Here is a 13,451-nt window from a genome sequence, read left to right as displayed (position 1 = left end):
GATGTATTCTTAATCATGTCATTGTCTTCTAGGGCAAATGTTGGTAAAGATTTATCCAAAGTGCCCAAGGAGGTCGCCTCTGCCAGGGTACGTTGAGGTGAAGCAGCCAGCCTTCTCGGCCTCACAGCGCTAAGAGAGAAGGTGTTTGGCAGGGCAAGTTGTCTTCACATTAAAGCTGCCCAAAGACCCTCCTAGCTGAGGCAGTGCCAGCTTAATTATTATCCTTAAACAAAGCTGGTGCCATGGTGATACCAGGGCCCATTCCAGATATGTGTTCTCAGCCCCCCCTCAACACAGGATGTTTAGTGCCCATAAATTACCCTTCCAACCTAGCTATTGAGTTCAGATATGTGCAGCTGCCATGTGCACTAATCGCACACAATAGCACAATGCATCTGTATTAGTCTTTTTGTCTTTATGCCCCGTTTAACTTTTATGGCCAAAATGCAGGATTTAATCTCATACGTTTAAATGGATTTATTATTAACCCCTTAATGACAAAGCCCGTACATGTACGGGCTCAAAATGCATTATTTTCAATGGGTTTTTTTAGGGACCGCCCATTGTCCTTAAGGCGTTAAATAAATGCCATTGGCCCAAATTGCTGTTTATATTAATTCCTTTATATAGATTTAAAAAGAGAAAAATAATAATTTGAGCATCTGACGTGAAAATATTAAATGCAATTATTTATTTGTGCGCCAAGGAAATGGGATTCTTTTTTGATGACATCCTGTGGTCAGTAGGAGAATTTTGAAATCATCAGGCAGTGGCATATTCTTTCTAGGTACACAGATCTAAAGCGGTGGCAGCTCCTGAGCTCCAATGCCCGAGACCTTCTTTTTCCTCCTGATGTAAGAATGCAGAATGTTTGCTGAGTGTGACCATATCACACCTAGGGCTTAGTTATATACCTGCGATAAAATGTTTATCATTACATTAAATAGATTGTTCAGTGAATGAACATTTAGTCGGACCATTCTATGTTGGTCATCCCATTAGCCACTTTGATCGGAAATCGCAATGTCTGGCGGTGGAGTCTTATGTGAGATACAGCTGGGATGCACGCAACATGTGGAACTTTATTGCATAAACCAACTAGACCGAGAAGAATTATATAACGTCTATCATGATTAGTAATGTGATTCCATAAGTAAGAAACAGGGAGCAGCTCTATTTTTTTGAAACCAAAGTACACGTGAGTACTTTGGCACCGAGTACACGTGAATTGCTTTAAGCAAAGTATGTGTAGAGCAAGGGTTGCCTAGGTCCATCAAACATAAAGTGGCAAAGAGGCCAGAACTCCAGGCTGGATTAAAGAGTTACCTGACATGGAGTTCAAATATTGTTTTTGGCTGCTGACCTTATTAAAGGGTCACTTACACTTCAGAAACTTGACATCTTTAACCTTTAAATGTCAATGACATAAAAGTGAAGTAGTAACCCAGCTCTTCACTGAAGCATGTCCCAGCAGATCAGTGGGGGTAACTATTTGCTGCCAGAATGAACCATCTGTATGCATGTGCCTGGGAAGCCTTCACAGATCTTCACATGTGCTTCTTTGTGCTCCGTAAGCATGCAACTAAATAATCATGCAAGCGGTCACACTCAGTTTCACACGGTTCCATCCTGAACAGGACTATGGACCTTTTTATGGCACATTGGACATTGGACTTCTTAATGTGCATGGCTTAGCAGTCATGCATACCCCCGTGGTGTGCCCAAGAGATGTATGATTTGTTCCTTCTTATCCCCAGATTACAAACTCCCATCCATGCAATAAAAGCTCTTGTGAAGAATAAGGTTTTTGGAAGCCTAATAAATAATACTTTCGGAAGCAATGTATAAAATGATTGCAAACATTGAAATACAAATGAACTTAGAACAAAATACCCAGTTACGACAATAAAAGTTTAACTTGGCACAAGTATTCTGATGGATGAAATTTTTTACCCCTTAACTTTCTGAATGTGCAACAAAGGATGCCTGTTATGTATAATGTTAGCATGAGTTAGCATATGAGGCATGTTGATTAACCAGGCATGGCCTACACAGTCAGTATGACTCAAAAGTCTCACATCAAAAGGACAACCGAGGATAGCAGGGCTTGGCTTCTAAACCAGAGATGTACAGTAGTTTGAGGCACTTGAGTGCTATAAAATTCCACTTCCTAAGAAGCATATAAATAAAAGTCACATACAGAGTAAGATGAGATAAGCATTTTTAACTACAAGTTGGATATAAACTGGTTAGATAAACTTTAATAGTGTAATATGAAAATCATTATTCTGTATTATTTCTTCAGCCATAGCTACCAAGGCATATGAAAACATTAAGAAAAAAAAGCTCTTTTGAAAAACATTGATCTCTGTTTTAATATGCATACTCCTAGCCGCACCTTCTGTCTTTCTGCCATTAGGTTCTACAACAAGATGTGGGTTGAGGCCCAGCAGGACCTCGGGCTACTCCTCCAGCAGGAGATGGCGGCTGTGCCCGCAAAGCCAGAGAAAGATCGCATGGCAGTAGCCCAGCAGCTTGGCACCCTGTACATTCGATATGTGCAGATCTTCCGTAACCTGGAGCTGGCACACGATCAGATAACACATCCCCAGAAGAGACGGTTGATTAGGACTGTGCTGGATGGTGTGATGGGACGCATATTGGAATTAAAGAATGAGCTGGTGGAGCTGGAGATCTCAGAGTTTCAGTACTTTGATGACATTCTACAGGATTTGAAAATGGGACCCGTGAGTGTTGAGTTAAATAATCTTGTAGTATGAAGTTTCCACCTTCATCAGCTGTTGCAAGGGGGTTAGTTGTATTCTCCCACATCTGTAGGACAGCTCGGAGCTACTATGTTATCTTTATAGCTTTTCAGGAGGGGCATGATATAGATCACCCAGGGGACTAGAAACCTTATGGCTGGCCCTAGGCTGAGAAACAGCTCAGCTAGAAAGAACAGCAAAGTAATGAAAAAAATGGAACTGTGCATAAATAAATTATCAATATATATATTGTATACATAATTTTTGAGGCAATTTCACAAAACAGAGGATGGGAATTAATTAGTTGGACAGACATGATGTGAATCCCATATTGAAAAAGTAGCAGTAGTCCATGTCTTTTGCCAATTTCTAGGCTACTGTTCTATTTTCATCATGTTTTCAATACAACCTCCATAAATTTATAATAGCAATAATCTAGCTCAGCGCGCAGAAGTCCATGCACTGGCATGTCCTGCGGCAACTTTTATTCCCTTCATTCATTTACTATTGCACCAACGGCAGCCCTGTTCTTTCTGTTTCCTCCAGGAATGTCTTGATATTCCCATCCCAAGATACTTCATTAAAGAAAAGATGAAAGTGCTAAGGGATCGAGAACGAATACTCTCCCGGATCCTGGAGCGGAATGGAGCCAAGGATGTGGACGCAGTAAGCTAAAAAATAATAAAAATAATTACTGCAAAAATAAGATCAGCATTTTTCTGTCAAGTAAACAAACACTTTTTTCTGATGTATTCAGCTTTGTAGTAAGTGAGCGAAAGTCTTTAGTAGGCCCCACAACTTCTCACTCTAATCTCTCCCCATGTCACTGCTGGGACAGAACTGAATAATGGAAAGGAGTAGATAAAGTTATGTCCTGGATTCTTTTGCTCGGTCCTGTGACATCATGCTAGAAACAGTCAAGGAGGACCAGAGTAGATAGAAGAGTATCTGTCCCACCGGAGGCTTAGGTCCACCTAGCATGCAGAAGCTCAGGTTGGCATCTGTGTGCTGTCATGCAATGATTTTATCTAGAGTATTCTGTACCGTACTGGAGACCCCATCTCCAGAAGGATTTCAATATTCTGGAGATAGTTCGGCTGAAACGGTGACCAGCTTTCAGGATAAAATATATTAGGAAAGACTAAATAAGCTCAAAATAGCTTGTAGGAGGAGAGATTTAAATTGATATGACATTTAAATACAATAAAAAGATCCATTTAAATTGAGCTTAAATTTACTTATAGAGTGTCACCAGATTCCGTATCACTTATTACAAGGGGACAGTGAATATTAACATGGATAGATAGATAAATAGATAGATAGATAGATAGATAGATAGATAGATACTGGTGCAGAAAGAGGAGAAAGACACCAGCTCTTGGTAGCTCACAATCTGTTATAGGTTGCAGCAGAGTGAAGTATAAGAGTAAAGTGTATTTCAAAGGAGTGGAAACATTACGACAAGAGGTCATAGTCTAATCTTAGAGGGTCAGACTCCTATGCAATGCCTTTACCGAGACAGTGGTAAATAAATTGAACAGTGAGAGAATTTAAACATACATGGAGTTGGCATAAAGCTTTCCTGAATTCAAGACCAGACCAAGAACTGATTAAGGGTTGGGGGTTATAGGGCATAGACAACGGGCAGACTGGGCAAAATGGTTCTGGCCTGCCATGGAATGTTATGTTTCTATGATGTACAGTACAATTTATAGCATTTTAGAGCAGGGTGTGGGGAGTACGAATGCAGTTGATTACACTTTGAATTTGTAATGTAAATAAAGTAAACCTATGGGTCGTTTCAGGCAAAAGAAGTGTACCAAATTCTTCAGGGCATCTGGTCTCGAGGTACTGATATGAGTGATAGCTTAATGAAAAGAAATAATATATGCTATTGAGTAGTGGTAACAACAATATTAATTAAACTACTTAAACACTAATGGACCATTGACAAAGTTTACCCACAAATACATCCTATACACCCCACTGAGCTCCTTAAGCTGCCCAAATATATCTGGAGATAGAGCGTTGTCGCCATATTTTCTTTACACAGCCCTGATTGCTTATTGAGCTTCACACAACGCTGATACCGCACACTAGGGTACAATTTTTGGATAACAAAGCAAATTGGCCTTTATAGAGTTTGACCTGGAAATCCCCAGAGGTTTTCAAAGGTACTTCTGGCTTTGGAGAAACTACTCTTTGTTAAAACGGCCACATAGGTTTCCATTTATTCTCAAAACCCAAAAAAGTATCTGATTCTCTAAATAGTAAATTGTGTCTCCATTTTGCAAACTTACTGCTCCTCTTTGGTGGTAGGTGGTTGGTTTGGGTGGATACAAAATAAATATGCTAAACCTGCCCCTTTATGCCACAAATCTCATCTTTCTCAATAAAGATTGTTCAATACTTTTAAACCAAATACAAATAAAAATACAATAAAAAAAAACAAAAAGCACAAACTATGAGTAGCATCCATCAATGCTCAAAAGCTGTGAAGGTGATAGTTTCCCTTTAAAGGGAAGATTTATGCACTAGATGGAAAACTATGTGTGTTAATGGGGGATGCTTTTGTGTTTCCACATTTGTGTTATGCTGGAGGGCCGATCCATGCCGCAGGGAAAGCTTTGAAGAAGCATGTGTTCCGTACCTTACTGATGTTCCCCGCTGGAGAGGCATAAATTAAATTGGTATAATGATTCCAGATCTGCCGGTGCATGCATACCACCTGTCTTAGATTTTCAGATTTTTGATATTTGGCCCAAATGCCTTCTGTCCCTGATTTTCTCCAGATTATTATAATCTCAAAGTCGTAGCTACTTAAATGGTACAATATGTGCCTACCTTCCATTACAGTTACAGAGCTTCATCGGATTCCAGATTGAGGAGTTATAATACAACATAAAGTCACATCTACACATTTTCTGTGTGGCAGAGGAAATTCGTGGCATTCGATCAAAATGTATTGAATAGCAATCATTACATTGATTGCAGTGGTCAAAATGAGATTAAAAAAGCAGCAGTGATACATTTAAATCAGTCAATGAATCTGTTTCAAAATATTTCAGTTTTTATCTAATTTTTTCCACTATTGCATTCTACTTGAAGATTGATGTTCTTGTCTTGGGCCAGAGAGGGGTGCTTAGAACGTTAAACTCTTCCGCATAAAGGGTTAACAGGATGCTGTCCTCGGGGGGGCTGATTTTGGTTGATCAATAGGAATTCTGCTGATGAATTCAGTATCTTAATGTCTCTTAAGATGAACTTGGAAGAAAGCTGTCAGTGAACACAGTAGAAGCAAGTTCATACCAAGTTCACCCGTAATCAAATGTTCTCCGTCAAAAGTAAACCAGTGAAGCTTTGGTCAAAGGGACCATTCAGTGTCACAAGTATGAGGTCACCGGGGGTGCAAAGTATTTTTCATCATCATGACGTGAACTCAGACCAGCTCGAGGATTAGTGAATAACTTAATTGCCGGCTAGGTTTGTTTTGCACGCGCCACTAACAGATAACAGCTTGCAGAGAACTAACCGCAAAACTGGAATGAAATAAGAGCGATGGAAGTGTAAAGATGCACATTATTATTCTGTAGTAGAAAGCTCAGGAAAACCTATTTATAGCCTTTATACTAAAAGCATATGTGTGATGCCAAAACCTGCATTTTGTATATAAACTGGCAGGGTAGCAAATATGTTTGAAATATAAGCAGAATGTGCATAATATCATTATTCTTCACATTGTATATGCTATGAGCCAGCATTGTTTGAGTAAATCATGATGGAAATCTGCTATATCTTACTCGTGTTAGTGGCAACTTTTGACCTTGACATCGTGTTAACTGCAACTACTTTAGTTTGCCGTTTTGCTGGAGGATGATGTGAGTTGTAGTTTTTAGACTTAGAGTACCGGGGATTGCTTACTTTTGGCCCACTGAGATAGTGTCTCTCCTCCAAAAACTGCAATCAGGCCAATTCTTCATAAGACAGACTAGGCTGTGGTGATAAGACCTCTTTCCCAATAATTTTTTGTACATACCTCTAATTATCTAATCTAGACTTTCTGCCGGCCAGTTCTCTTGTAAAACTAGAGCCCACTCACCTCCAGGTCTATTACCAAGTACTTTCTCACTCCATTCCCATCTGGTGCTCATTATCAGCCGGAACCCTCGCGGTTACCAGCGTTTAATAAAAATTCATGGGAGCCTTTGCTGTTGGGCAGTGACATTGCAGGCTATCTTTACCGTATATTGGAAGGAAAATCGGCAGTGATTTTCACATACGTGAAACTAACACGCCACAAAAAGCAGTGTGAACTCCTAGCTGCATGGCCAGCATAGTCATGGCAGCAGAAGCTCAGACTATTATAGTGGCGAAAAACCATCAATAAAAATCATTGCGTACTTATTGTACATAGATTTTTTTAGAATATTCCTATTGGGGTGAAACGATTGCTGGAGAATCAGGGAAAGCTGTAGGGAAACTTGCTTTCATGTATTTATTGCCATGCATGCGCCAGTGCCTTTCATGTTGCTGCCATGTGCAGATATGCAAGACAAACAACCAGCACACGCATACCAATCATATTGCCTTATCAGCAGGCAATGAACGCGGGAGATATGTACGGTACGGGAGATGCAGTGAGGTCGCAGGGCTTGCGTTTAGACCTATGCCACTGATGGGCACGTTATGGGAGATGTTTTTCTTAAATGAGCTAATCATTTTCATTAAAAGAGGGAGTTAGGTTTATGGGTAAGTGCTTTACAAGCCATTAATTCACCTGGTGGTGCAGGGGTTAAGTGGTTTAAAGAGGTCTGGAGCCCAGGTCAGTGAGACTCCTTGTAAAGATTTGTAACTGCAGGGAAGCAGGCTGATCATTAATCCTCTCTCCGCTGTTTCAGGAATCCTATGTACTAATAACTCCCCTGGCATAAGACAGGAAATATCGGTTTGATCCCTGATCTTCCAGGCGCTCCTTATAATCAGTTTGTTTAAATATCTTCCACTGTTTTATTATTGGGAGGAAAGGGTGAAATGAGAAGTGAAGCAAACGTGATTAATAAAACCAAGTCCTAATAAAAACCAAATCAATCTCTTCTAACATACTCATAAATAGACGTTCTGCTTTTTTTCCCTAACGGACGTAAAAGGTGTGTACAGACATGCTTCTTGGTGGCTGATATGGGTATTATATGTCCACATCTCTCAAAGCTACTTGTATTTAATTCTCACTTCTATTATGTGCTTTTATTATAAATGTATACAAATATTAAAATGTATGTTAATTTTAATTATTATTGTTGTTTTTATAATAATTATTATACAAATGTATTATGATTATTATAATTATTGTTATAATTAATACAATATTATAAACAATAATTATAATTATTAATATTAATATTATCATTACATTTATGTAGCACAAAGGATTTGCGTAGTGCCTTTTAGCTAACGTACATATATCAGCTACAGATGTAGGCATCAAGGCAACATAAGGGACACATAGTTCTTTCTTTGGAGATATTTGTGCCTGAATCTCTTATTGGACTCTTACATAGCTTATACGATATGGCTGATTGTGAATGTGGTCTCTGACATTAGCGTTTACATCTCCTGCGTCCTTTTCTCAGGTGAAAGCCTTGAAGGCGATGTCTCTGGAAGAAGCTATACGTGTTATCCAGTTATCAGAGAGGGCTCGTCAGGGGCGTCTGAGAGCCAAGTTCATGAAAGAAATACAAGAAGAAGAGAAGAGAGAGAGACTTGCCAAACTGCAAGGAGAGATATCACTGGACCCTGAGGTGGCTGCAGAGCGCATCCAGAAGGTGAGATGGGTTCTCGGGCACTCTGTGTTACATATCGCATGTGTTTTTCACCTCTTTTTTGACGTTGTATCAGCAGCAATAACCCTCTGTCAGTCACGAGTACCATGCTATTTTTCCTTTGACATACAATGGACCCATTGTTGTAGAGCTGTTGAGAGCAAGCGCGTGCCATGTGCAGCTTAGTGTGTGAATATTTTTACGGATATTTAAATCATATCCCACTAAGAGTGATGGCAGCCCTGTAGTGGGATTTTTATGATAATTATTATTATTATTAAATAGTTAATTGACCTAATCCTCACATATAATTGCCCACTGGGGACCTAATACAAAGGTTAGAGAGCCAAACTTCAGAAGTGAATGTGTGGAATGTATGAGTGTATGAGTGTGGAGAAGAGTTCACTGGCAGAGTGAGAGACAGGTGTGCAAATCCTATTGCTTTTCTCAGCAGCAGTAGGCCAGAACCCCACTGTTCACCAACCATGTATGCAGTTGGAATGTTCTGATCTTCTAAAAAGAGGTTATAGTCTTAAACTAGAGGCTGAGATTCTTAGATGTAACGTAAGGAAGTGTGTTGAGAAAGTGGAACAGGTTTCCAGCAGATGTAGTAGATGTTACAGTGAGAGGATTATAAAGTTAGGCCAAGGAGCAAATAAGGTTTGGGGCAGACTAGATGGGCCAAATGGTTCATACCTGCCTTCAAACTTTATGTTTCTGTGTTTCTATGATGAAAACTTTTAAAACAGTGTCATTTCATGAGTGAGCTGAGCAATTACTGGTAGTCTACTTGTCTAAAGGAAGAAGGCTTCTCCAACAGCCTAATTTCGAGTTATTCATTAAACTGGGGCATACAGGAGGACTGAACATTGCAACTGCCAGACTTCACTATACATTACGACAGGCCAACCCCAGTGAGCTTATCCGGCATTAAGGGCTATTAGCTCAGGATAATGTGTAGTTATATCAGATGGCTTTCAAGGAATCTCTCATTATACTCTCCAATTATACCTTAGAGTTCAACCCTTCTTGCAAGGAAAGCTGTCTGGGGTTGGCCCTTGACAGTCTATAGTGAAGTTGGTGAAATTAAACCATAACCCACCAGCAAAGTCTGAACAAGTGAATAACCCAAAATGACTCATTGGTTCAGTGTTTTGTAAATGTGGCTCTACTAAGGCATATTTTAAGTTTACAGCTCACCTTATGCTGCAATACAACGATTTGTTAGTGATGTAGAGAATGGGGAAGCCGCTGTCTATTTTGCGTTTTATCACATTAAAAGCATGAACCAAATTAAGAGCTAACCACAACAAACAATATAAACCCATTTCATAAAAAAATATGTATAATGGAAGCATAATGTGAAAAATGCTTCTTTAATCAACCTCATCCCTGTCCTTCTTCACCTCACATTCCCTTCCTGTGCGTGTTCTGACATCCTTGTTCATGTGGCAACTCAGGAAACGGCCTCCATTACTGCTGTATTCTTACTGACTTTCCGTTCGCACTGCAGGTCTGGAAAGGCTATATCCAAAGGAAGAAAACCAAGCAACACAGAGAAGAGGAAATGATCTTCCTGGGCATGGTAGGTTGACTGGAGGCCAAGCCTCTGTAGATGAAGATTACAGTGTCCAAGTACAACACAAACATTCCATTCATGCTCCACACGTATGCTTCACTTTCTCCTTTTCATGTTGATTGAGTCAAAGGGGAACATTATTTCCTCCGATGTCCAAAGTAAGAAATGTTGGACCCCATTATTATTATTCTGTGCCTTGTAAGCAAGTATTTATTGAAAGACTAGTGAATGGACTTTGTAAACTTTTCTGGACTGACCCCATCAGGGAATATGGTTGTATATATGAATTTATAAACATCTATTCTTTTCAGTAGGAGTGTATCCTTTTTTTATTTAAAACAACATATGCTCATTTTGAGAGTGTTATTTTAACCCCTTAAGGACAGTGGGCGGTCCCTAAACCCATTGAAAACAATGCATTTTGAGCCCGTACATGTACAGGCTTTGTCATTAAGCGGTTAAGAAATGTTTATTAATAGATTTGTGGCCCCTTGTGGCTTACGTGTGCAGTGTTTCCTCTTACTTGCCCCTATATAAATGAATTGCCTTTTTTACGGTTGGCATCCGACCAATACTATTCCCTCCTTTCCAACAGTCCATGTTTTATGTTAGGCAGTAATAGTAGATGGGACTCACCAAAAATTAAAATTATCTATGCTCAACCACTCTGGCCGTTTCTCCCTTTCTGCATCACACTATAGTAATTATATTATAAAGACACTATAGAGCTCTTGAAAGGGTAGGTTGGTATGTATTGTAGTATTGCTTTGCAATTTCAACTTTTTACACTCATTTCCACATTTACCAAAAGCACCTGGAAGTATTTAATAACCAGTTCTGCACTTCCAGCCCAACTGGCTTCTTCTTTTTGTGCTCCATCTTTTCTATAAGTTTTTTAAAGTTTTTTTAAGCAATACATAGCAACCATAGTATAAAACATTATAAACAAAGGCTAATTATTGTTGTGAAAACACACAATTTATGGTATGATGGCTGAACTTGGTCTGGTAAAGGCTTCTGAGTGTTCTACCCGCAGACCTCAAGTAGCCTGTGAGTTTTATACCTACTACTCATTTACTGCACAGGGCTCCAACGCCATCTTGTTATACTGTTACTGCTTTTGTTATGGAAACAAAATACCCGGTGCCTCTTGATCTCTGACAAAACACAAGTCAAGAGCCTTTATTTTTTGTGGTTTCCGCGAATTCTAGAATTTTTACGGCAACAAAAAGTTGAAGGTAACAGTGGATACATCTGTCTGTGAGCTTTTCCTCCATGCTCACACGTGTGTTTTTGAATTCATCGGTATACATGTGGCCTACATTATGAGACAAACTATAACTATAAGAGCGTTGCCTGCCTGAGTGCTTTCTTTTATTTATGTAGAGCCATAGATTAGGCTTCAGATTTTAAACTATTTCGGCTTTTCCCTGCACAGTCCAGTGCGAGGCCTTCGTGAGAAGAGGAAAGTGGTTTGGCAGCTGTGAGTGGAGGCTGATCCCGAGGTTATGAGCCTCCCTGCTGCGAGATAAACCTAACAGAAACCCTGTGGGATGCACATAACAGGCTGCCAATATCTGAGCGAGTGTGTGTATGTGTGCGATGATGGATTGGGAGGCAGCTGCTCCACTTTTACTGATAATCTGTCCCATCACACACCTCATCCGGAATGAGGGACATTTTCGGCCAGTCCAGGTAGAGTTATCCTGGCTATTAATCTGCTCTGACAGGCAATGGGTGGGAGTGAAGAAAGAGAGGACGGCAAGAAAAGTGAGGGACGTGTGATACGCAGAAGGCCAAACACTATTTTATGGTTCGTGTTTTGTGCTGAGGTATTGAAGCAGAAATAACGAAGGTGTTATTTATACTAAAAGGGTGGAATTATTTTTTCACTGACACTTACTGAGGCAAAATGGGGGCAGGTAAGCAAGTGTAACTGCAAAAAAAAATAATAATACATGGTTGCTTTGGAATTAACACCAACACGTATGTTAGAAATATTTAACGCCGCAGATGAGAACAGCGCTGCAATAAAACAGAAACTACAGGGAATGTTTCAAAATGGGAAACCCCGTAGGGACTCACATGAAATAACTGTAATATTGTCAACACATGTTATAAAACAAACACAGACTAGGTAAGGAATATAGAAGGCATGAAATATGTCGTACAGTCATAGTATTACATGTGGCCTGCATTATGAGACAAGGCTGTAATTATCACGGTGTTACTTGATTTAGTGCTTCCCGATAGTTGTGAAGAACTGCAGATCAGACGTCAGCTAAAAGTGTCCTAAAAGAGCGTGCCTGTTCTGCACACTCGTGAAAAAGGCCCCTGTAAAGAATCTTGTTCCGTGTTTGTCGTGCGGACTGAAGCATTCGGGGATAATGTATAACAGGCCGTGGCGAGCTAAATATGGTTACTTCAACACATTTGTATATTCTGATTTTGAGGTCATTGGCGGTGATTTATATTGTGTCCCACAATCCAAGTTTCTGTCAAAGTAACAATAATTTGCATTTACAACAATAAAATTCAATAGAATGTGCAGGGTTAGTGACAAACGCGCAGACCTCATAAACCTGTTAGATTTCTCAGCAGATTACCCGTTCAGCCTATTATAAAAATGTCAGAGAACAGATTCTCACCTGGCAGTCAGACCAAATGAATACAGGCGGCCCGGCTACATTTAAATCTGGCGTTGCTTTAACTTTCAGTTGTGCGGGCTGTGCTGCCGGCCCTCTCGGAGATTACTTCCTTAATCATGGTATATGCAGAGCAGGGCCCTCCTTACCTTTTGTCTAGAGCTGTGGAATATGATGGCGCTATATAAATCATTAAATAATAATGTTATGGTATAATGTTAAAATCTCTGTGACTGATGGGCGATCGAGGCCAGGTTATTTTATGACCAATGGTCATTTGAAATTAATAGAAGAGTTGTGAAGTTGGTATCACATGCAGAGCGCTTGGCATCCTTAATGGGAATCTCACACTTTTTTTGTCCTGTATGGCATATTTATATTGTCAGTAGGGTACCTAATAATTTGTACTACGGAGGTTCTCCTGTGAAGCCAAATTACTTCGTGACAATATGTACTTTGTGTAAGCATGTTTCATTATGTTGCACACTATGTCATGTGTGATGCAATCGGTGCCATGTTCCAGGGGCATATGACATCATATCCCAGTGCTCAGCATCAGAAGACTGCTCGCATCGCTACCGAGCAGGATACAGACCTCCCACTCCCTTGATTTTGGTCCGGTTAGAGGATGATCCATTAGCCC

At 39.9% G+C, this 13,451-nt stretch overlaps 1 protein-coding gene across 1 annotated transcript in view; it reads left to right on the top strand.

Moving 5' to 3' along the window:
- Positions 1-1,503: 1,503 nt before the first annotated feature.
- LOC149282379 (dynein regulatory complex subunit 11-like) overlaps positions 1,504-13,451 on the top strand; it is a 53,786-nt gene continuing 41,838 nt past the window's right edge. The window contains exons 1-5 of the mRNA XM_089498249.1: positions 1,504-1,514; positions 2,420-2,747; positions 3,312-3,431; positions 8,396-8,587; positions 10,098-10,169. Of these exons, the coding sequence (XP_089354375.1) occupies positions 1,504-1,514; positions 2,420-2,747; positions 3,312-3,431; positions 8,396-8,587; positions 10,098-10,169 (723 nt within the window). The remainder of the gene's footprint in view (positions 1,515-2,419; positions 2,748-3,311; positions 3,432-8,395; positions 8,588-10,097; positions 10,170-13,451) is intronic.

The sequence above is a fragment of the Sceloporus occidentalis genome, unplaced genomic scaffold (assembly GCF_023333645.1).
Source record: "Sceloporus occidentalis isolate IW3139 unplaced genomic scaffold, rSceOcc1.0.p SCAF_117, whole genome shotgun sequence".
NCBI classification, from domain to species: Eukaryota; Metazoa; Chordata; class Lepidosauria; order Squamata; family Phrynosomatidae; genus Sceloporus; species Sceloporus occidentalis.
This window is presented reverse-complemented; position numbering and strand designations above follow the sequence as displayed.